The sequence below is a fragment of the Arvicanthis niloticus genome, chromosome 1 (assembly GCF_011762505.2).
Source record: "Arvicanthis niloticus isolate mArvNil1 chromosome 1, mArvNil1.pat.X, whole genome shotgun sequence".
In the NCBI taxonomy this organism is placed as follows: Eukaryota; Metazoa; Chordata; class Mammalia; order Rodentia; family Muridae; genus Arvicanthis; species Arvicanthis niloticus.
Genome location: NC_047658.1, coordinates 93,260,686 through 93,284,773, shown reverse-complemented (window position 1 = coordinate 93,284,773; position 24,088 = coordinate 93,260,686). Strand labels below are relative to the sequence as shown.

At 42.9% G+C, this 24,088-nt stretch overlaps 1 protein-coding gene and 1 long non-coding RNA gene across 3 annotated transcripts in view; both read left to right on the top strand.

Annotated features, from left to right (window-relative positions):
- Xpo6 (exportin 6) overlaps window positions 1-24,088 on the top strand; it is a 94,733-nt gene that overhangs the window by 34,587 nt on the left and 36,058 nt on the right. For both annotated transcript variants that reach the window (XM_034496702.2, XM_034496710.2), the window contains exons 5-9: window positions 1,569-1,728; window positions 5,611-5,688; window positions 8,967-9,420; window positions 12,947-13,073; window positions 22,757-22,866. In XM_034496702.2, coding sequence (XP_034352593.1) covers window positions 1,569-1,728; window positions 5,611-5,688; window positions 8,967-9,420; window positions 12,947-13,073; window positions 22,757-22,866 — 929 coding nt within the window. The remainder of the gene's footprint in view (window positions 1-1,568; window positions 1,729-5,610; window positions 5,689-8,966; window positions 9,421-12,946; window positions 13,074-22,756; window positions 22,867-24,088) is intronic.
- LOC143443926 (uncharacterized) lies at window positions 10,636-10,967 on the top strand. The gene is made up of 2 exons (XR_013113365.1): window positions 10,636-10,775; window positions 10,902-10,967. It is a non-coding gene; the product is annotated as an uncharacterized LOC143443926 (long non-coding RNA).

Sequence of the window (24,088 nt, the reverse complement as noted above, 5' to 3'; positions counted from 1 at the left end):
CGTAGCGAAAACACAGCATGGAAGAGCCACATTTAAAGTTGCACATGCTTGAAGAAAAGTTTAGGGAGTCTGAAAATGGTTTGCTTTTTAAATGTGGCAAATACTTGTCTGCCTTTGAAAAAGTAGCAGCTCACTTTTAATGGCATTGTTGAATTTTTTAAAAACAGGTAGGATGCTGTAAATAACATCATGCTTTTGAAAGTGTTCCTTCTCCATCTCTTGCTGGAGACAGTATTACAGGGGATAGAAATAGCTACTTAATTTATTACATTTGCAATACATTTATTATATTTGCAAAACTAACTATAGCCAGGCTTGCCAACAATCTCAGCATCTGAGAGGCTGAAACAGGATGGCCACAAGTGCTAGAAGAGCTCAGGCTACCTAGAAAGTCTCTACAACTCAGGAACATGGTAGTTTTTTAATATCAAAGATGTTTCTTTTCTTCTCCTTTTTAATTAAAACTTTTGAGACCACTATGTGGTCCATGTTGCTCTTAAACTCTTTTTTAAAAATTATATTGTCTTTTTTTGGCAAGGGAATGGTGGATATCATAACATGTATGTGGAAGCCAGAGAGAAACTTAAATGAGTCAGTTGTCTGCTTCTACCAGCTTCGTCCCAGCGATCAAACTTAGATTGTCAGCCTTGGTAGCACCTCTGCTTGCAGTCACCATGCTGTCTCTTTCTTAAATTCTTGATTTGTCTGCCTTGGTCTCTGACTGCTGGGATAACAAGTATGTGATGCCACACCTAGGCTGGCCTCATGTTTAATTCTAAACTTTCTTGAAACATGCTAAGGTCAGGAATGTTAACATGTAGAACTATGAAGTTGATCTAACTTGAGTGTTGAAAAGATAGCACAAATGGATCTACACTATCATTAACACTAGTATGTAAAATATTAGTATTATTGCCATGCATATCACCATGGTGTCCTTGATAGGGGGATAGTGTGAGAAGTGCACTGTTAGATGACTATCATAGAGTATGCTTGCACACACCTACATGGTAGACAGAGCCTACTCTGTACCTAGGCTATATGGTGTAGCCTGTTCCTTGACTAGCACCACTTTTACTCTGGATACTACAGGCAGTTGAGACACTATGTTAAGTTGTTATGTGTCTTAACTATATCTAAACATGGAGAAACTACAGGAAACGTACTAGAAGATAGGAATTTTTCATGTCTAGTGTAATCATAAAAGACCAGTAGGTCTTTTAAGGGTACATGTGATTCATGTATGACAGAGTTGTCTGTCATTCAGTATATGAGTATCTCTACAAATAACTAAAGCTTGGCTTATACAAAATTTGTCCTGTTTGTATAAAGACGAGGTTGTTCCCAGCTGCTTTTTAAGTTCCTGCTGGTAGAATTTAAGAACTTGAGAATAAGATTTGAATGGTTGGTAAAGCAAAGTTTCATAAATGGTCCTTTGAATTCTTTTTCGAAAGTGTTGCTTGAGGTCTTCTGTTCATCAGAGGCTCAACACTTCACAGTTGAATTTTACTAATCCTCTTTGTAACCCACTAGTTCTATTCTGCTCAGAATTTGCTTTTTCCTGTCAGTTGATTCAGTCTCCTGTGACAACCCCCCTTGGGCTGATCTTGTTGAAGACAACTTCGGAAGAACTAGCTTGTCCCCGTGAGGACCTCAGTGTGGCTCGGAAGGAGGAGTTGCGGAAGCTGCTGCTGGACCAGGTGCAGACAGTGCTTGGGCTCTTGACAGGTGAGTGCGTGCGTGCTTTGGTGGTGCCTGGAGACAGGTCTGCTGCAGGTGTGCAGAGCTCAGGTCTTCTAGGTATTACTGACTCTGTAAGTGTGGGAAGAACTTAATTCTGGTTTCCTAGCACTCAGGGCCACAGTCTAGTGTATGGTAAAGCCTCAGAGGAGATTTGTAGCTTGATTTTCTAAGAGTCTTTTCTTAATTGGTCCTCACTATGTGACTAATGAGGTATATATATAGGCCAGGTTGTAGGAATGTGATGTACATGTGGATACTGTAATTTATGTAGGTTAAGTGGTAAGCTCTTTATTTAACATAATTTGAATTTAAGATTAGAAGTAGGAGTAGCAAGATGAAAAAAAAAAATTCCTCTGTAGAAAAGTGAGATGAGTTGTGGTGTTACCCCTGTGCCCTGTTGTAGCTTTATGTGACAGACATTTCATCCCAGATCCGGGCGGGATTCAAACTCGGAAACCCGGTCATGTCCGCCACCAGAGGGCGGGTGCTAAAGCCGTGCGCCACCACATGCTTGCTGTAATCCCAACTTCATGTCTCTACCCCTCTTTGGTCATTTAGTTTCTGGATAAAAGACACACAACTTTTATTATTTACAATAAGCCTTAAACAACATAAGAGCTGAGCAGATATCTACCCTCAATGTTATTCGAGTCTACCTTTTTATTGATAACCCTGAGTTATTACTATGTTTCATCTGGGCTGCTCTTAATTCCAATTGGCCAGCCCTCAGGTCTATGTTTTCTTGACTCCTTGACCCATGGTGTCTTTTTTTTTTTCTCCTTCACCTTTTTTCATCTCTTGGTGCTCCTCCAACCCCCAAGCCTGGGAACCCTCAACCCAGCCTTTGTCTCTTCTGCTCAGCTACTAGGCCCTTGAGGTGCCTGGAAGTCACTATTTCTTGAATCTGTAGTGGGAAGGCATTATTCCATGTTGTGCCTTTTCTATTTGGATATTCAGGAGCTTTTTTTTTCTCCTTTTGTAGGAAGTGGCATTTGGCGGGTCTTTAAAAAATTGATTAAAAGTGATTGCTGGTGGTGAACTTGTGTGCTGCACACCCCCCGGCCCCCAGTTCTTCTCTTAATCCCAGATGGAAACTCAAGTCTCAGAGCATCTATTCATTCAAAGTACACTGAACTGATGTCAACTGGGCATTAAGTTTATAGTCAGGGACATATCTTGTGCACTTGTCCTACATTTTATGACTGTAAACATAAAACCTTCTGAGAACAGGTCTCATATATGTGCTGTGCATGCCTACTTTAAACTGTGGCAGTTCAGGGGCTTAAGTGTTTTTTGTAAGTCTTGCAGTCATTACCTTTAATTCCAAAACATTTTTATCAGCTCAGAAAGCAACCCTGAGCCCACAAGCAGTCACAGTTCTTCTCTCTTCCAGTTCCTGGCAACCACTAATCTCCTTTTTGTCCATAGGGATTTGTCTGTTTTGAACCTTTTATAGAGTGTTATTATTATGATATCATGTCATATCATCTTTTATGTATGGCTTTCTTCACTTAACAGGATTCTCTATGTTTATCCATGCTATAACAAGTATTTGGAGGGGACAGTTTTTCGTTTGCTTTTAGACAAAGCCTCACTAGGTAGCTCTGTTCTGCATGGAATTCACTGTGTAGACTAGGATGGCTTCAAACTCAAAGAGACCCACATTCCTTTTGCTTCCCAAATCCTGGGATTAAAGTCTTGTACCACCACACCTACCTAGCCTTAGGAGGTATTTTTATGATTGTCTGTGGTGACGTGTACCAGGCTCTGGCAGGGTACACAGATGATCAAAACAAGTTCTGTCCTCTGGAAATTTGCACCCTAGTAGAAAAGGCAAGTAAATTGTTAAAAAGTAGTGTTTTGGGAGTTGTAATTAGACACACCATGTGGAGGTAAAACTAAGCTGTTAGCTGTTAGGAAGACGACCTGGGACTTAGGACAGATGAGTGGAAAGGGAAAGGACAGACAGGTATCGGTCAGTGGGAAGGGAAGGCTGAGAGTCACAAGTACGGAGCAGAGTGGAGGTGAGGAAGGAGGTTGGTGTGTATTGAAGACACAGCAGATGGATGGGCCAGTACTGCAGAAGACTGGATCAAGTATGGCTGGGAAACAGGGTATATAGAGGTCAGGTGCCAAGATCTGTGGGCTGTGCTGCTTGCCTAGTGTCTTAGGGTTTCATTGCTGTGAACTACAGGACAGAGTCTAGGCTGTTTTGAGATTTTTGTTTGCCAGTGCAGTTAATCTAAATCTCTTTAGCCTCAGGCAGATTCTTCCAACAAGGGCAAAAAGCAGCTATATTCTTTACAAAAATGTCACAAGAGTGATTTCTAGGCAACATACTAAAATTCTTCTTTGAAACCTCTTGAGCCAGGCCCCCACAGTTCAAATCACCCTTGGCACCAATGTTGATGACCCATTAATCCACACTTGAAGTATTCCACTAATTCCTAATCCAAAGTCCCCAAATCCACATTCTTTCAAAAAAAAAAAAAAAAAAAAAAAAAAAAAACAAACAAACAAAAAAAACCCAAACATAGTAGGCGCCTATCACAGCAATACACCAATCCCTGGCACTAACTTATGTCTTAGTTGCGGTTTTATTGCTATGCAGAGACAGCATGACCAAGGCAACTCTTAAAAAGGACAACGTTTAATTGGGGCTAGTATTCAGGTTCAGAGGTTCAGTCCATTATCATGCCAGAAAGCACGGCAATGTATAGACAGACATGATACTAGAGAAGGAGCTGAGAGTTCTACATCTTGATTAGGGCAACAAGAAGGAGACTGATTTCTACACTATGCAGAGCTTGAGCATAGGAGACCTGAAAGCCTGTCCCTACAGTGACACTTTCTCCAACAAGGTAACACGTACTCTAACAAGGCCACACCTCCTGATTCCACTTCCCATGGCTAAAGTATTCAAACCATGGGTCTATGGGGGCTATACCTATTTAAACCACCACACCCAGTAAGGAAGGTATTGGGATCATTGGTAGATTTGCACGGGTAAAGTGCTGAGTTTGGGGTGCATAGTGGTTTGACCCAGGAAGCATTTGGCTATACTAATCTGTGACTAGATTCCTTATCTGCTTTCATGTAACAGTTGAGTTCATTCGAAGAGTCAAATGAGTTTCGGGCTGGGAGACATTTGGTTGAAGCCACAACAGTAGACAGTTTCTCCAGCAGAGAGAGTGAAATAGGAGGAGAAGGTCAGTGAGGGAAGTAGAGGAGTGATAAACAATCTCAATGATGGATGGGCAGAGAGTGGCAGAGGCTCAGAACCAGGGAAAGGCTGAGAGAATGATACTGCGTGCCAGAGAAGGGCTTGGGTAGTGTCCTAGAACACTGGGGTGTCCTGGGAGGGTAAGTATGAAAATGACCCTTGGTAGATGCAGTGAGCAAAGTTGGAGAAACAGTGAGAAGTCACACTGCAAGATCCAGATGGAGCAGTAGCCATGCCGCACTGGGACAGGACCACAGAACAAAGCTGGGGACATGATTGAGTGGTTAAAAAGTACCTAGTGCACAAATGAGGAGACTAGAGTTCAGATCCCCAGGACCCACACAAATGCTGCCTGGGTGGGGTCCCCACCTGTAATTTCAGCCTCAGCTCCCAGAGCAAGCTCCCTAAAGATACCAGGAACGAGGCCCCAAAAGAGTAAGGTGGAAAAGCAATCAAGGAAGAGTCTCAGCATCTGTCTTGGGCCTTCATATTTACATGCTCATATGCACACGTGAACATGTAAACTGTATACAGAAACAAGGGATGTGTGAATATTGATGTTTGATCATGGTATCAGGTTTTTTAATTTTGATTTTTGTATGGTGGACATAGTATCTCTTAAATGGTTTCTTCTTTTTTGGTAGGTATCTTGGAAACTGTCTGGGACAAACACAGTGTTACTGCTGCCACCCCACCACCATCCCCAACGTCAGGAGAAAGTGGTATGGTCTGCTGCCCCCTATGGTATTTCTGGCTAAGTGCAGTTAGGGTCTCAGCTGGGAATTGCAATAGGATGCAGATATTCATTCTTCTTAATCTTTTCTGGCCTTTCTGCCTCTGTTTTCTGAGGAACTAGCTTTCTACTGTTTTCTTTTGAATATTTGTACTTTCTAATACAGTATTTTGAATAGCACATTTTGCTTCTTGCTTGTTTGTCATGAAGATGACACCTTTGTTCTTGTGCTATTCACTTCTGTTCTGCCCATTTATTATTAAAACTTTTTATACTTATTTATTTTGTGCACAATGCCTGTGTAGAGGCCAGATGACAACTTTCAAAAGGTGGGGCTCAAACTCAGGTTGCCAGGCTCGGCGCAAGTACCTGCTTAGCTGTCTTGCCTGCGCCGCCCCCCCCACCCCCGGCCAGTTTACAATTGCCGACCATTCTGCTTTGTTACATCTTAGGTTTTTTTTTAGGTTCCCTGGCTGTTTTGTTTGTTCTCAGTTTGTTATAAGCTGAGGCTTGAGATGACATAGGGAGAGAAAGCTGTCTTTTCTGTTGACTGGGACAAAGGTCATATTGCCAGGGCAAATTGAGGACCAGTGTGCAGTAGTGTTAAGTTTACATTATTCATGTAAGTACTTGAGGATGTAAGAGTACTTCAGTGACGTCTCTAAACAGTGGGTAAGTGATTCTGCTTACACCAGATGGCTTCAGACGCTTTCCAGGTGGAGCACCGTCTGGAGCTAGTACATTTCTTTCTGTTCTTTAAAAGCTAGTATAGTAGTAAGAGATATTTTTGCATTTCCCCATCCCCTTAAGGAAATGGGATGTTGAATTAAACCTCTAAGCCCTAGGCTGTTCATACAGCTTGTTGACATGTGTCTTAGGGTTTTACTGCTGTGAACAGACACCATGACCAAGGCAAGTCTTATAAAGGACAACATTCAATTGAGGCTGGCTCACAGGTTCAAAGGTTCAGTCCATTATCATCAAGATGGGAGCATGACAGTGTCCAGGCAGATGTGGGGCCGGAGGAGCTGAGAGTTCCATCTTTTGTTCCGAAAGCAGCTAGGAGAAGACTGACTTCTAGACAACTAGGACAAGGGTCTTATAGCCCACACCTACAGTGACACACCTACTCCAAAAAGGCTACCCCTACTCCAACAAGGTCACACCTCCTAAGAGTGCCATTCCCTGGGCCAAGCATGTACAAACCATCACATGGACTTGAGATTCTTGTAGATGTCCTGTAGAACTGAGAACACACTACGGTTTGGGGTTTAGGGCTGCTCATAGAACACTACTTTTCAATCTGTGTGTCATACTCATTAAAAATCATTAGTCATTTTTCACAGTACTTAGATACAGAATTCTAGAGCATTCATCAAGCCTTCAGTAATGTGTGAACTTTGTGCTTAGTGGCTATCTTTAGGTATTTGCAGAGGCTTAGCAGATACACATTTTGCAATATTTGAATGGGTAAGAAGAAATTTTGCAGATGTAAAGAGAACTGAAGTTTTGTAGCAATACTTAGATTTAAAAGTTGAAGTTATCAGTACAGGTGATGAACTTCTTAGCTGTGCAGCCTATAGCACTTGAATCACCATAGTGTATATGTGGTCTTGTTCACTGGTCTGTGTGTACTGTTTGTATATGTGGAGGTCAGAGGGCAGCTGTTCACTTTTCACCTTACTCAAGGCATGCTCTCTTGTTTCTGTCCTGTGCTGCACATTCCAGGCTAGCTGGCCCCTATGCTTCTAGGTGGTTCTCCTGTCTCTGACTCTCAACTTGCCAGAGGAGTATTAGAATTATAGATGTGTATACTGCATTTGGCTTTTATGTAGTTTCTGGGAATTACTGAGGTTGTTAGGGTTCCATGGGTAATTCTTTTAGCCACTAATTTCCCTAACTTTCAACTTTTGTTTTTTGTTTGTTTGTTTTTGGTAAACTAACTCTGCCTGCCTCTGCCTCTGTCTCATCAACCCAAAAGACAACTTTGTTGGTTCTCTCCTTCTACCATATGGATCCTGGGTATTGAACTTAGATTGTCAATACCCTTAGGCTTGGCAGGAAGGACATTGATTTCCTGTGACATTGCATCCCACTTTATCTGTCTATATCTGTGTCTGTGTCTGTGTCTGTGTCTGTGTCTGTGTCTGTGTCTGTGTCCTCTCTCTCTCTCTCTCTCTCTCTCTCTCTCTCTCTCTCTCTCTCTGTGTGTGTGTGTGTGTGTGTATGTGTGTGTGTGTGTTTAATTCCCTTTCAAGCCTGTTCTCTCATTCCCCCTTTCCTAAAACAGACATTTAACTGTATATAATGTATGGCCTCTTTGTGAAAACTGATTGATGTCCATATATTTACTGTGTAAATAATATGGTAGTGTTGTACTCTAATGCTGTCTGTCCTGTGCCTTTAGAAACAAACTTCTGCATGGTTGTTGTATGAGGTATATGTCCTCAGTATTTTGTTTGTCTTCTGGCTTCACTGATGAGCCTAGATTGCCTCCAGCTGACCCTATACAAGAGCCTCTATCTGTCCCCATAGCGTTGTGTGAGAGTTGCTTTGAAATATGCTAGGAATTGACAGAAGTGGTGACAGGGTCCCAGAGGGCCAGGTTCTGTGACAGAGCTATGTGAGTGTCCTGTAGCTTCTCTTGCCCCGTGTGACCTTTGCCAGTAGTGCTGTTTTCTTTGTTGTGTGTTAGACTGTATTTCTAATTCCCGAGCTCAACGTCTCTTCATACACTAGCTGATCGTTTTCATTTCTTTAGAAAATTGTTTCTTCATACCCACCACCTATTTGCATATGTAGATGATACTAGTGGTGGGCAACAATTCTTAATGTTTGAAATTTTAGTTCTTTTTGGTGTTAGGAATTGTGGCTGACCTCTGATAGTTCGCTGCCTTCCTGGTTACATCCTTTTCATATGGTATGAAACTATTATTTGATGATATGTTGTTCAACTCATTGGTATTTTTTGTTGAGGTTTGTGTTTTGATTGCTTTAATAAATCTTCTCTTACTGTGGTCAGATTTTCATGTTCCATTTTGTTTTTCTTATGAAGCTTTGTCTTTGGTTTAAGCCCGTAACTCACTTGGTCTGTATTTTTATATTTGGTGTTTTGGTATTATCTTTAGTTGGTATTGAATATAAAGCATATTGATTTTAGGTTTTGGTTTTATGGTGACTAAAAGTGTTTTGGGAAAAGGAGAATTCATTGCAGTGTTCCAAGAGGTTTGGTATGGGGTGTCGTAAAAGCATGTTTTGAATTTCCAGGTGATTTACTGAGTAACCTGTTGCAGAGTCCTAGTTCAGCCAAACTGCTGCACCAGCCCATCCCCGTCCTGGATGTGGAGAGTGAGTATGTCTGTTCCCTGGCCTTGGAGTGCCTGGCCCACCTCTTCAGTTGGATTCCTCTGTCTGCCAGCATCACCCCATCCCTCCTCACCACTATCTTCCACTTTGCTCGATTTGGCTGCGATACCCGGGCCAGAAAGATGGCGTCAGTGAATGGCAGCAGCCAGAACTGTGTTTTGGGTCAGGAGCGTGGCCGACTTGGGGTCTTGGCCATGTCCTGCATCAATGAACTCATGTCCAAGAACTGTGTGCCTATGGAATTTGAGGAATACTTATTGAGAATGTTTCAACAAACCTTCTACCTCCTGCAAAAAATCACCAAGGATAACAATGCCCACACGGTGAAGAGCAGGCTAGAGGAACTCGATGAGAGGTAATGAGAACAGGCGGGAGTCGTGCCCAGGAAAGGGCCTGGCTGCTTGTCACACCATGTCATGTGGTGTCTGTAATCCCCTTTGGTTTCAGAATATGGGGCTACCAATAAAAATAGAAAGGTAGGTGTTCCAGAATGTTCAGGCTGAACTAGAAGGGTTTGGGTGGTTAAGGGAAGTCCACTGAGTATGAACAGTGCTGGTGTAGTATGTAGCCTGTTGTCTTTTCCCTCCATCCATCTTCTTCCTGTTCTGTCCATGCTCTGTCCCTCTTCCTCACTGTCTGCCTGCAGGTCTCATGTGTGCAGGAAGTGAGAATGCAGCTCCTTCATAGGCAAGAACAGAAGCGGTCTGCAGAGGTACAGGGTTGGTTACATCACCCTTCTCACTTGCTACTGCTTTTTGGTTTTTCACTATTGGACTTGTCCTGAGTGGATATCTTGCAGAGTGTAGGAATGTTCTAAATATTTTAAGTTTCACATAGATGATAGCTGTTGGTCCAAGATAGGAGACATCTTTGGGTAGGTATGGTTTAGAGGCATATACTTGAATTGCATTGCTTGGTTACTGCCCTCTTGACCTAAAATTTCCCAGGCCCGTTTTTCTTGAGTACAAAAGATGAACTTAGTGAATAAGTAGTCTGAGTCAAGGTTTCTTTATTACCATTGCAGGTGATATTATCTGTTTATCTTAAGGCTTTCTGACTCTCCCCTCCACCTCTAGTGGTTCTAGGGCCTTGTGTCTGCCAGGCAAGTCTTCCTGCCACACATAACACAGAATGTGCCCATACAGTGAAGAAGTGAGGCCACAACATCTTCTTTGCTAAATGTGGTGCTGCTGCTCTATAAAGATGAAGGGCAGCTGGCAGCGTGTGTTCCTAACCATCATGGAGGCTGTTGAAGCTTCAAAACATTTGCAGTGTATTTCATTAGTAAATAGTTACAGAATTCTGGTGCAACCTGATTGTTATTAAGTGATAAGTGAGCTTAGTTCTTTGCTTTGTTTAGAATAAGTGTGGTAGGCTATAAAGTCAGCTGCCCCAAGTCAAGATAGTTTTGTTGTTTTAAATTGGGGAGTTGAAAATTTTTCTGGTTAAAAACTGAGTGGAAGATTGGTTTGATTTGATTCATTGTAAATAAGCTTTTTGTAACATTTGTTTTTTATAGTCACAAAAGTACTCATATTCCAATAGGATCTTTTCTTAATAAAATTTTTGTTTGTTACCTTTATTTATTTTATGGTTGGGTGTAGGCGCATTCCATGTTGTATGTATAGAAGTCAGAATTGCTAGAATTGGTTTTCTTCTCCATCATGTGGGTCCCTGGGATCAAATTTGGATCAATCATCAGGTTTGCCAGTAAGTGCCTTTACCTGAGCCATCTTTCCACCACTACCCAGTAGGATTTTCCCCCTATTATTTAGTAGTACCTTTCTGTATGAATTTAAATGTCTCACAATTCACATAATTTCATATCCTTTCTAGCATTGCTAAAGAAAGGCCATCTTGTCTTCAAATGTTAATAAAAATGTATATAACTGCTTATACCAACTGTGTTGTTTTGACTTGTCTTGGATCCGAAGTGAAAGCTGAGAGGTGCCTGGAAGCAGAAAGGTGACAGAAACCAGTGTGTGCTTGCTTCCTAGCTCTTGGTCCCTAACTAATTCTAAACCATTAGTTGGTGGTCAGATGTTTAGGAGCTATTTAACCAGGTCCTTGGCTTTTCTCTTTCTCCTGCCCTCGTCTAACTTTGTTCATTAGCACCTGTACCAGGAGGGTGGGCAAAGGGAAAGTGAGGTGCAAGCACATCCCTAGTGTCAGCTGTGCAGTAGCCTAGTTCTTGTCTGGGTGGGGTCCCTTTCTTTTTGGAGAAGGTCTCAGTACCCCTCCTTAGCCTGGAATTTGCTGTGTAGCTCAGCCTGGCCTTGAACTTATGGCATCCCTGCTAACTTAGCTTTACTGGGTTGCTAGGATTAACAGCATGAGTCCCATAGCTTGCATTTTAAAATTTGAGTTGAAGATTAAAGTAAACTTGAGATCGCTGCGTACTTTTCTTTTATGGTTTACAAGTGTATCTTTTTTTAAAATTAATAAGCTGGCTGACTGTTGCCCCTTAAGATCCATGTAAAAACCATGGAGCAAAACATATGCTGAGTAAGAAATGAGGACTGGCAGTCCCCCAGGAGTCCCTGGAGGTTGCAGAGAGAGTGTGCTTTGTACTTTGCTTTCTCAAGATCAGTTTTAGTGCTGGGCCTGTGGCTCACAGGGAGGAGAATCAGGCAGGAGGATCACTGAAGGTTTGAGGCCAGCCTGGTCTACATAGTTCCAGGCCACCTAGAGTTGCATAGCAGGCCCCTTTCTAAAAAATAAAATAAAATTAAAAAAAAAAAAAAAAAAACCCAACCAGATGATTTAATATTTAATGTCTACTGTATGAGCCAGATATCTAGAAGCCAGGCAGGAGGGTTGGCCTCACTAAGGGAACAGGTCTCAGGAACAGCAGGAGACCTTGGATTTCTGGGCCAGTTTGGTTTTCCTGAAAGATGGTTGTCTTTTTCCCTTTTGCTATTTCATATATCTCTGCTTTTTGCAGTTAATGATTTCAGAATTGCTTTTACACATGAGTTAATATTCAGCCAAGGCCTAGTATGTCTAGATTTTTTGGTCTCTGAAATGGGAAGGCATGTCTTACTCTCTAATTAGTTTTGATATTGGGGCTTAAAATGTCAGTTTCTGAAACATGAAAGTGATAATGTACTGTGTGTTTAATAACAGGAATCTCTTACCTTGTAACTATGACTGACTCAGATGTGAAGTGACTTGGATTATGGGTGAACTGAGGTGCTACTTCACATTGCACAGGAAGGGCACTGCAGGTGGAGGGAGTGATAATATCCTCTGCTGGGAGATGGCTGAGGGATCTTGGTGGGTCACTTTCCTCTTGGAACCTCACCTACAAAATGGAAGCTTGAGACTACAGCCTTCCTCCCTTGGAGTAGAAAGTCACCTTTAGAGTGCGGTAGATGTGCAGTTCAGAGTAGATGTGTGTGTGTCAGAGGGGAGGACAGAAACTGCATTGCCTCACTGTGTTTATGTAGATGCTGTTCCCTCTGGATAGATTGTTCTGCCTCTGCCTAGTGCATTTTAACTTAATATCAGCCCCTAAGCAAAGACCTGCTTTTTCTAGGTTTGCCAGATTTGAAGATCTCTCATCTCCCCAGCATCTTTTAGCAGCAACTCTTTTCCCTTAAGTGGGTCTTAACACTAATGTGTAAGAACATATGTGAGCTTGAGTTTGTAACAAGCAGGGCCAGATAGTGTCTGAGGATTAAAGCTACTTTTCTGCTGTGTTTCAGGTGATAATGGAATGAAGGGTTGCCTGTCTCGTAGGTAATTGTTGCAGGCCTTTGTGTTTTTAACTGGAAATGTATGTTTGTATAGTGTACTGAGAAAGAGTTTGATGAATTTAACTTCTTTTAAAAAGGTGGCTGTATTTCTCATGTCACCCTTTGTCTTCTTGTCTTGTGTAGCTACATTGAAAAGTTTACTGACTTTCTGCGGCTCTTTGTGAGTGTTCACCTAAGAAGAATCGAGTCCTATTCCCAGTTCCCTGTGGTGGAGTTCTTGACCCTTCTGTTCAAGTACACGTTTCATCAGGTAAAGCACCCAAACTGGACTTCCTTTTCCTAAACAGAGGACTTCCTTCTTAGTTTTAGGAGATAGAACCCCCCCCCCCCAGCATTTATAGTAGACTTTATTATAGGAAGATTAATACATTCAGTCTTTGTAAGAGCCCTATGCTGTAGCTCTTGTTATTTTTGCATATAATCTCTATTTTATAGGTAAAGAGACTGAGGCACAGAACAAGGTGCTCTGTGTGGAGCCAGGCTTGAAGTTTGTAGTCCCATCTCATTGTTATGTTAGATAAACAGGATAGAGGAAAAGTCTGAGGTTAAAGCCTTTAAAATATTATTTTGTTTTTTGAGCTTTTAATATAATTACTTCATTTTCCCCTTCCTTTTTTTTTTTTTTTTTTTTTTATTAAAACCTTTCTACATACCCTTGCTTGTTCTCTTTCAAATTCTGGGCCCTTGTTCCTCCAATTAATTGTTGTTGTGGTTGTTGGTGTGTGTGTTTGTGTGTTCCTAAAATGTATAAAGGGCTTTCTTTCTGTTATGCAGCTGCTACTAAAGTTCTCTAAAAGTCTACAGTAAAGCAATCATGAGTTAAGTTTGAGTGACACCCAGTTTTGTCCCCATTTAACAAAAGTTCTTTGCATTTCTTTTGAAATTTAGGAGCAAGATACATAACCTTCTGCATAGCCCAGAATGCAGCCCTTGTTTGTGGTAATCCTTCAGCCTCAGCCTCCTTGAGGACTATGAGTGTAGTTATTTATTAGCCCTTCTGGCAAATGCTTATCTTTACTGAATTTGCATCCCAGTTACCCACTACTGTATAAACACACACATAAGGTTCTGAAAAGCTTTGTTAACGTATAGTTTTACATGCCATGGAATCGTTTCACTGTATCTGAAGAGCTCAGTGAATTGAGGATTCTGTGACCATCATTGCAGTCTGCTTTTCATACTCCTTTGCCTGCTTGTGTGTGTTTTTAAAACAGACTTTTCATTAAAGTATAGCATACGTCTTAGTTACTGTTGCATGGTGAAGACACCATGACCAAGACAACTTTTAAAAGAAACCATTTAATTGGGGGCTTACTTACAGTTTCAGAGGCTCTTGATCATAATATCAGAGAACATGATGGCAGGTGGGTAGGCATGGCACTGGAGAAGTAGCTGAAAGCTTACATCTGATTCACAAATTTTAGGCAGAGAGAGAGCAAGAGTGGGCCTGATGTGGGCTTTTGAAACCTCGAAGACCACCTTCAGTGACACGTTCTCCAACAAGGCCACTCATCCTAATTCTTCCTAAATAGTTCACCAACTAGGAAATAAATATTTAGATATGAACCTATAGGGGCCATTCTCATTTAAAGCACCATAGCGCACACAGGGAAAAAAATTCACATCAACACGCCCAGTTTGAATTTTCCCCAAATTAGTACAGCCCCTAGAGCTACCATTCATGTTAAGAATGTACTAGCCACCAGAGATCCCTGCATATATGCTTTCCTTCCCCACTCCTCTTCTGTCTTCTCTCTGGGGAGTAACCCCAGCTCCATCTTAACAACACAGGCTAATTTTGCCTATTCTAAAGTTTCTCTGAAGGAAAGCATGTGATATATATTTATTTGGTCTGGCTTTTTTGCTTGACATTGTGCTTGAGGTATAACTGTTGCGTAGTGCTTTGTTTGTAATCATTGTCTACTACTAAATGGGAATCCATTCTGCTGATTTGGGCCTTTTTAGTTTTGAGGAACCATGAATTACTGACCAAACAGTCTGTTTTGTTTTGTTTGTAGACAGGGTCTCATGTAGCCTAGGCTGGAGTTAAACTTGCTATGGAGCTAAGTATGACCTTGAGCTCTTGAGCCCCCTACCCCCACTTTTCAGTGCTGATACTATAGTGGTGTACTACCATCCCCATCCTTTGTTTGCTTGTTTGTGAGATAAGATTTTTTTCTACCTATCAGAATGGCCTTGAATTTGTGGTAATCCTCCTGCTTCAGTGTCTCTGGGACTGTGATTATAGTTAAGTACCAGCCCATCTGATATAATTTTGAACATACTTTTTGATGTAGTCAGGTAGCTCTTTCTATTAGTATGTCCCTGGGATGGCACTGCTGTGTGAGTGAAGGATGATGTAAAAAAGTTGACTTTAAAAAACAAACAAGCCGGGCAGTGGTGGGGCACGCCTTTAATCCCAGCACTTGGGAGGCAGAGGCAGGTGGATTTCTGAGTTCAAGGCCAGCCTGGTCTACAGAGTGAGTCCAGGACAGCCAGGGCTACACAGAGAAACCCTGTCTCGAAAAAACCAAAAACCAAAAACCAAAACCAAAACAAATAAACAAACAAACAAACAGTTTTTCAGCTGCAAGGGTCCAGGCTAGGAGTGCCTATATGTGGAAAAAAAGCAAATGTTTGATCTGAAAACGAGCCTTTCTCAAAGAGGGTCAGGGTGTCTTAAAGACTGGAATACTTAGAAGTGGCAGTGAGCTGAACCATTCCTGGGAGCAGTCAGTGGACAAGGAGGTCATAGAGGAAGACCCAAGCTGAAGAAGTGTCAGGATAGAGAGGACAGTCCCTGCAGAGCCAGAAGAGAAACATCCTGTGTGTACCAGACCACTAGTGGGTAGAGGCTGGAGGAGCCAGTGAAGAGGCTGTGGGGGTGAGGGTGGAGGAGGAGAGCAGCTGCTGTGATGGGACAGATCAGAGATGTCTTAGAGGATTTGGAAGAAGGTGAACTGGGTGTCAGTTAGAGACTGTAGCTTAGCTGGAGCAGAAAGAGGTCAGAAAACAGGGCTTACTTGGGAACAATGAACAAGAATGCCTTAAAACTCACTTGGACTCAGTTCTGTGCATAAGCTCTGGTTATTTCTGTTCAGTCTGTGCCCCGGCATATCTTATTTTTATTTCTGTGGCTTTCAGTGTTCTCATCTCAGAAAATGGACTGTGAACTACAATGGGGATAATTCAGGGCCACCCCAGTGTGTATCTCTCAGTAGACTTGTATGTGTTTTCCATTGAACTGAAAGTGATAGTTTTATATATTTGTATGTCGTTTACAATTGGGAAAAAAGAGTCAGACATGGTCAAGAAGCAAACAAGCCCTCTTCCTTCCTTTTACTTGGAGATTGTTTTCAGCCAGCCTGCTTCTATTCTTTAGGCTTCCCATAAAAGAACTTTCCTTCTGGATGCAAGCCGACCAGCTGTAGGAGAGTATGCTTGAGGTTTGGTCTGTGCTGAACACTAAGCTGAGGGACAGGAGTTAGCAGATGCTCTGTGCTGGTTTACTGTAGGAAAGATACAGCTGAGCTTAACTTTTCCTGGGGACATGGGAACAAATGTCTATTCGCCCCAGATAGGGCCCAATAACAGACCAAATTATAATTTCACCAAAGTCAATTTGGTGAACTGCCAAGGACCAGCCCCATCTTGGAGAGAGGTTCTGAGGAAGGGGTATTCGGGAGCTGTGAAAGAAGGACTCGAAGTCAATTGTGGGGCACAAGCTTAGCCCCTTGACTCCGAGGAAAAGACAACAAGCACGTTTTTCTTAATGAATTCAGTGATCTGCCTGCCTTTGTGAGCACAGACAATAAGCTTGCTGGGTGGGATCTGTTTCTGAGATCACCATTCCCACTATACCTGGGCCTAAACTCACTCTGTCCCAGGCCAACCTTGAACTCAGGAATCTGCCTGCCTTTGTATCTTTATGACAAGCTGGCTCATAGTGCAGCTGCCTCTGTTCTTTTGGTCCATGAAGCCCCTCATATAATTCATATTGCATCCTTATATTTTGCAGAGTTGAGAAATCCTGTTTATATATTTTGAACTAATGTTTTCAGAGTTCTTTCCCACAGCCTTAAGGGCTGTCCTGAAGGTCACAGCACTTACTTTACCATTTTTACTAAGGATACAGACACACATATCCTTGCCTCCCGGACAGTTATCACGGAGTCATTAACCTGGGCAGAGAGAACATTTCCCAATAACCTTGGCAGGGAGAATAAATATTTCCCGAAGGAATAACATGAAGAAACATATATATTTATATGTATTTATATTTTAATACAAACAAGTCACCTACCTAGCAACTGTCAACACTCATGGAGGCCCATGCCCTGCTGGCTTTGCTCCAGAGTCTGGGAGCCATGTTACAGCATCCCTTTCATGACCATGCAGGACTCGAGAGTGAACCTATAGATTTATTGGGATTGGTTACAGATTTATGAGTAAGAAGTTAATTTATAGGAGCATGGGTGAACCTCAAACAGCTACATCACTGTAAACTCTCACCCCATTATGGATAGTGATCACATGGAAGCTGTATGATAGGGTCCCTTTTCAGTCAGCATTTTACTTCCTGTCTAGTCTAGCATGTTGCAGGGTAAGTTGTGATTGTTGGGGGAAGAGGGGACTAATGGCTAGACTCCTAGGTGAGGGTTCTGGACTTTTTTTCCCCTTTAACTGCTTAGGAATGTCTATAGCTCTGTTGCTATATAGAGATCTGGCTGTCACTATATTCTGCTCATTAGTAGCTATGGCTACTGTTCTGGTTAGCTTTCTGCTGCTGTGATAAACACCATGACTATAACACAGAGAGGAAAGGGTTTATTTGTTTTATAGGTTATAGTCTTACTGAAGGAAAACCAAGGCAGGAACTCAAGACTAGCCTTAAGCTGAAACCCCAGAGGAATACTGCTTATTGGCTTGCTCAGCTATCTTTCTTAAACAGCCCAGTCTCACCTGCTTATGGATGGCATAGTTCACAGTGAACTGAGTGTTTCTGTATCAATTACCAATAAGAAAAAGCCTCACAGACATGGCTACAGGTCAGTCTGATCTGGGCAATTCTCCATTTGGGGGGTTCCCCCTTTCCCAGGCGACTAGGTTTGTGTCAGGTTGACTGCTGAAGCTAACTGACGACTATTAGGCTGTGCTGTCCAGTTGTTGTTATTATTTTATTTTTGTGTGTGTGTGTTGATACAATCTGAGAGGAAGGAAGCTCAATTGAGAAAATGCCTCCATAAGATTGATCTGTAGTAGGCAAGCCTGCGGGGCATTTTCTTGTCTGGTGGTTGAGATGGCAGGGCCCCCTACTGTGGGTGGTGCTATCTGACTAGGTTGTCCTAGGATGTATACAAAGATAAAACTGAGCAAGCCAGGAGGAGCAAGTGAGTAAGCAGCCTTCTCCCATGGCTGCTGCTTTAATCAGTTCCTGCCTTCAGGTTTCTGCCCTGACTTCCCTCAGTGATGGAGGAAGGTGGCCTGAGAACTGTATGCTGAAATAGACCTTTCCCTCTCAAAGTTGTTTTGTCATGATGTTTTATTATAGCAAAAAACCCTAACTATGTATGCACGAGCCAAGTTAATCTCTCCTCCACAATGGCATCATGTTATGACAGGAGTAAAAGAATTCTGTATAACATAGGCTGTACATTAAGGCCAGGCTAGAGTGTAGTCTTGGGGTATTTAAAAAGAAAAAACAGGAGACATCCTCAGGATTTTCAGTTCTGTGCTCACTAACAGTGCACTCTTACTTTGTCACTATTTATGAAGTGGGGAAGGTTTCTTTTTGTTTAGACTATATCATGGAGTATACTTGATACAGAACCATGGGCATTATGGTACTATAAAACATTTTGAAAGGAACAGTTGGACAAAGGTGGTGTCTTTGTTCAGCTGCTTCTTCTTTTCTGTTCCCTTCCTGTCTTCTTGAGTCTGGGCTTTGCTGCGGTCGGTCCTGTGACTGCTTCTTACCATCCATTTGCCTCCACTGTGACTTTTTGGCTGCTCTGCCTCTTGGGGTAGATCTGTAAGACTGAGACTTCTGTCTTCCAGTCCCTTATCTCACTGTGTTCTCACCAAATCCCTCATGACCTTGCTTATTTCCTTTTGTTCCTTCCCCAGAGCTATACCTGGGGTGGCACAGGACTGGCTCTGGACTGGAAGCTAAAGTTCTCACTCTATCCCTTAGCTGTTCTGTCAACTTGGGTGGGCAACTTCACTTTTGAGTGTTGGGTTGCAAAACTGTAAAATATGAAGAAACAAATGTCCACTTTCTAGGGCTGCTACAAAGACCAATGAAAACAAAGAATCACCACTCTAAACCATTTAGAAGGCACAACTGGTATGTGATCAGTTAGCCCTAGAATCAGAAAAGTAAATCTGAATACAGTTACTTTTAATAAACAGATAGAGAGGGTCCTGAAAATGTGAGTGATTCCAAAAGTCAGGTTAGCCTGTCCTCTGTATCCATGGCTTTTGTCAAAGGCTAGCACATAGGTAGCCTGTGGGCAGTGCACTAGCCTCTTATAGTGATTTCATCAGATGCAGGAGTGATGGATAAAGCCATAAGGTAGGTAGGTAGGTAGGTAGGTAGGTTTGTTTGTTTGTAGTGGCTTTTAGAAAACATTTCCATGTGCATCTGATCCATGTTCTTTTGAGGGCACCAGAGGGTATTCTCAGACTAAGAGAAGACAGTGAGGTGGCTTACTTGAGGGGAGCTCAGCAAGTCAGTGCTGTGACAAGACTGTAGATGTTGTATGGATAGCCTCAATGCCAGTCTACCAATTCTGTGTTACTTTCCCTTGTGTGATAGTCAGTTTACCCTGGTTCTCTGGCTCTGATTATGGCAGGGGCAGTTCAGGTGGTGTTAGGTATCCCTTTAGCTCTGTATGTTGTGAGGTGGCTGTCTACATAGTATTTAGCATCTTTTTTCTCTCTGGTTCTGGGGCTAGACCTCAGAGTCATAAATTGGTTAGATACATACTCTGATGAGCTACATCCCTAAAGGCTTATTTTAATTTTTTTATATGTTACTTTGGTTTTAAGACAAGATCTTATTCTGAGTTTCTACTGACTTTGAAATATTGGCAATCTTATTGCCTCAGACGCAAAGGAAATCGAAAACTTCTATTTCAACTATAATTTTCCTTCCTGAGATTTCAGTTTGGTTACCTACTCCCTGTGTCCGTCCGTCCTTCCTTCCTTCCTTCCTTCCTTCCTTCCTTCCTTCCTTCCTTCCTTCCTTCCTTCCTTCGTTATTCTTTGAGAAAGTTCTTTATATGTCATTAAAAACTTTGGATTTCCTTGTGGATCAGAAATAGAAGGAATCTTGTCCTAACTTGTTTTCTGTTGCTGTGATAAACACCATGATCGATAGCTTGGGGAGGAGAGGGTTTATTTGGCTTACATGTCCCTGTCACAGACTGTCACTGAGAGAAGTCAGGGCAGGAAGCCAAGCAGGATCAGAGGCAGGAGCCATGGAGGAAAGCTTCTTCCTGACTTTCTCCCCATGGAGGTGGCACTGTCCACAGTAGCCTGAGCAATTGTACATCAGTCATTAAGAAAATATCCCAGAGATAATGCTCACAGACCCAATCTGATGGAGGGGATTCCTCAGTTGAATATCTTTCTTCCCAATATGTGTTATTTGACAAAAGCTAACTTAAGTTTAATTTAAAAAAAAAAGCTCATATGTTTTCTTTTAAACAATTAAAATTTGTCTTATTTATATATTTATTGTGTGTATGTATATGATATGTGTGTTTATGTGATGTGCATGTGTAAATGGCACAAACATGTGAAGATCAGAGGATCTTCACTGCTTTTGAGATTCAGTTTTCTCCTTCTAAACCGGGATTGAATTTAGGTGGTCATGTTTGCACAGCCTTCACTTTTACTCTGAGGCGTCTCTCCCAACGTGTCCTCCCCTCTCCCCTCTCCCCTCTCCCCTCTCCCCTCTCCCCTCTCCCCTCTCCCCTCTCCCCTCTCCCCTCTCCCCTCTCCCCTCTCCCCTCTCCCCTCTCCCCTCTCCCCTCTCCCCTCTCCCCTCTCCCCTCTCCCCTCTCCCCTCTCCCCTCTCCCCTCTCCCCTCTCCCCTCTCCCCTCTCCCCTCTCCCCTCTCCCCTCTCCCCTCTCCCCTCTCCCCTCTCCCCTCTCCCCTCTCCCCTCTCCCCTCTCCCCTCTCCCCTCTCCCCTCTCCCCTCTCCCCTCTCCCCTCTCCCCTCTCCCCTCTCCCCTCTCCCCTCTCCCCTCTCCCCTCTCCCCTCTCCCCTCTCCCCTCTCCCCTCTCCCCTCTCCCCTCTCCCCTCTCCCCTCTCCCCTCTCCCCTTTCCTCCCCTCCTCTCCTCTCCCCTCTTACCTCTCCCCCTTCCTCCTCTTTCCCCTCCTCCCCTCTCCCTTCTTCCCCTCTTTCCTCTCCCCCTTCCTCCTCTCTCCCCTCTTCCCCCTCCCTTCTTCCCCTCTTCCCTCTCCCCTTTCCTGTCTCCTGTCTCCTCTCTCCTCTCCTCCTCCCCTCTCCTCTTTTCCCCTCTCCTCCCTTCTTCCATCTCCCCTCTTCCCTCTCCCACCTCCACTCTCTCCCCTCTCTCCTCTCTCCCTGCTCCCCTCTCCTCCCTCCTCCTCTTCCCCCTCCCTCTTCCTCCTTCCCCTCCCCCCTTCTCTTGGGTCCTAAGGATAGAACCTGGGGCTTCACACATGCTAGAAACTGGCACCATTCTTCATTGAATTACATCTCTAACTTTGTTTTTTTTTCCTTTGTTTTGTGATGTGTTTTCTTTGAGAAAGGATCATGTACCTCAGACTGTCTTCAAACTTGCTATGTATTGGAGGCTGACCTTAAGGTCCTTCTTGGTCCTCTTGTCCTGCCTCTAGAGTGCTAGGATCATAGGATCATAGGAATGTACCATCACACCCAATTTAGGGAATGCAAAGGGAATGCAGGACCTTGAATATAGAGGGAAAATATTTTGCTAACCAACCCCCACCCCAGTCCAAGTTTCATCTTCATTTTGCATTTTGTAACAGTCTGGTTAAGTTGCCTAGGCTGACCTCAGAGTCACTCTTTGGCTCAATAAGGCTTTGAACTCAAGATCTGTCTTCCTTAGCTTTCTGATTAACTGAGATTATAGGCCTGTACTACCAGACCTTACTCCAAATTCAGGGCATGGTAGTCAGCTAGCAGAATCGAAGGACTCTTGTAGGTGACCAGAGGTTGAGTTTGTCTGTTAGAGATTTTGAGGAGTTTGAGAGGAACACATGTTAAAAGGAAAGAAAGAATTGTGGTTCCTAGATTTTTGCATTAATAGCTTCTCAAGGCTTTTAAGAAATTTGCTAAGGATGATTATCCAGGTCTTCTCTTCTGTTTGTCTTTGTCAGCTGGTTTGACGTTGCTATTGGCCTGTTTGAAAATAGCATGGTACCCTGGAGACTACTTAGTAGCTTCTTTTCAGTCTCCTGTATATAGAAAGACCTCCCATTGTACTTTTCTCCTTGTCACATGTGTAGACTGTTGCCTCTGAAGGCACTCTGACTTATATTGGGTTTTGTGATAGTTTGTAGTAAAAAGGACACAGCTGCGGTCAGAGGAGTCTGCTTCTATTGATGACCTTGACCATATCCTCTAGAGCTCAAGCCTCTTTCTCAGAAGTCACACAAAGTAGGTGGTTTATGAGAACCCTCTCCACACAGGCTCCGGTTTCCTTGGTACCTTCTGTAAGCCCTCCAGAGCAGTCCCCTCACGAGATGTCCCATGGTGCCCTTGACTTGTTCCATTTCACAGGGTCCACTAGTGAAGACGACTGACTCAGAGTCCTGAGTGGAGGTTATGAAGACGGGACCAGAGGCCTTGTTTTTGCCATTCTGGTGTGTGTGTTTCTAAGCACGACAGTTGCATTAAATAATTTCATTGTCTGGATTTCTTTTGTATCGTAGCCTACTCATGAAGGTTACTTCTCTTGTTTGGATATCTGGACACTGTTTTTGGACTATCTGACAAGTAAAATTAAAAGTCGTCTGGGAGACAAGGAAGCAGTTCTCAACAGGTAAACTTCAAAACACCAATAAACAGATAGTCACTGTTGCCAGTTATTTTTGTGCCCTGAGGGGCAGCCATGCTTTTGGGCCTGCTCAGTAGAACTGGGTTAGGGAAGCTGCCCAGAGCAGCTATCTGAGCATTTTCTTTTTTAAAAAAGTAACATACCTTTAAAAATTTGTATGTATGATAAAGATTTTGTGGTTTTTTTAAGGTCCTAGTTTTAGAGCTACAACAAGTATTTGTTGGATGAAGTGATATGACACCTGAGATTTGCTTTACAGCAACCCAGGTATAGAGCCTGGAAGGCACAGGCTGACCTCCCAGAGAAGTGACCTGGGAGGAGCTCAGAGTTCATTATGTTGTTTGTAAACTTGAAATGGGTCACATTTATTTTTTCTTTTCTTCTTTTTTTGTTTTGTTTGTTCGTTGGATTCAAGACAGGTTTTCTCTTTGTGCTGGGATTAAAGGTGTACACCACCACTACTCAGTGTATCAGTGTTTTCTTAAATTAGTAAATACTTGTCACGAAACAAATAACTAGGAAAAGAGCTGGCCCTGACAGAGCACGCTGGTCCTAGCACTGCGGAGGCTGAGGCAGAAGGGGCACAGTTTAATGACTTTCTCCTTGCTAGGACAAAATACCTGACAAGAGCAGCAGTAGGAAGGAAAGCTGTGGTGGTTTGAATGTGAGTGGCTCCCATAGGCTTATATATTTGAATGTTTAGTTCCCAATTGGTGAACAGTTTAGGAAGGATTAGGGGGTGTGTTCTTGTTCAGTTTAGGAAGGATTAGGGGTTGTGTTCTTGTGGAGAAGGTGTGTCACTAGTGGTGGGCTTTGAGGTTTCAGAAGCCCATGCCTAGCCAGTGATCACATGAGCTCTCAGCCTCTGCTCCAGGGCCATGTCTGCCTGCTGGATGTTCCCTGCCATGGTCATGTACTAACCCTGTGAAACTGTAAGCAAGTCCCAATCAAATGCTTTCTTTTAGAAGCTGCCTTGGTATCTCCTCATTACAGTAGAACAGTAACAAAGCCGAAAGGTGTGTTCTGGTTCAGTGTCAGGGCCTGTATGGATGGAGTGTGGATGGGTGTCACACTTACGCTCATGTGCCAGGACAGCTGGTTTTTCTGTATTCAGAGGCAAGAAGCAGATAAAGTGCTATACTAATGCTCAGTTCTCTTTCTCTGTTTTATTCAGTCTAGAATTCGGCCCCTAGCAATTATGGTGGGT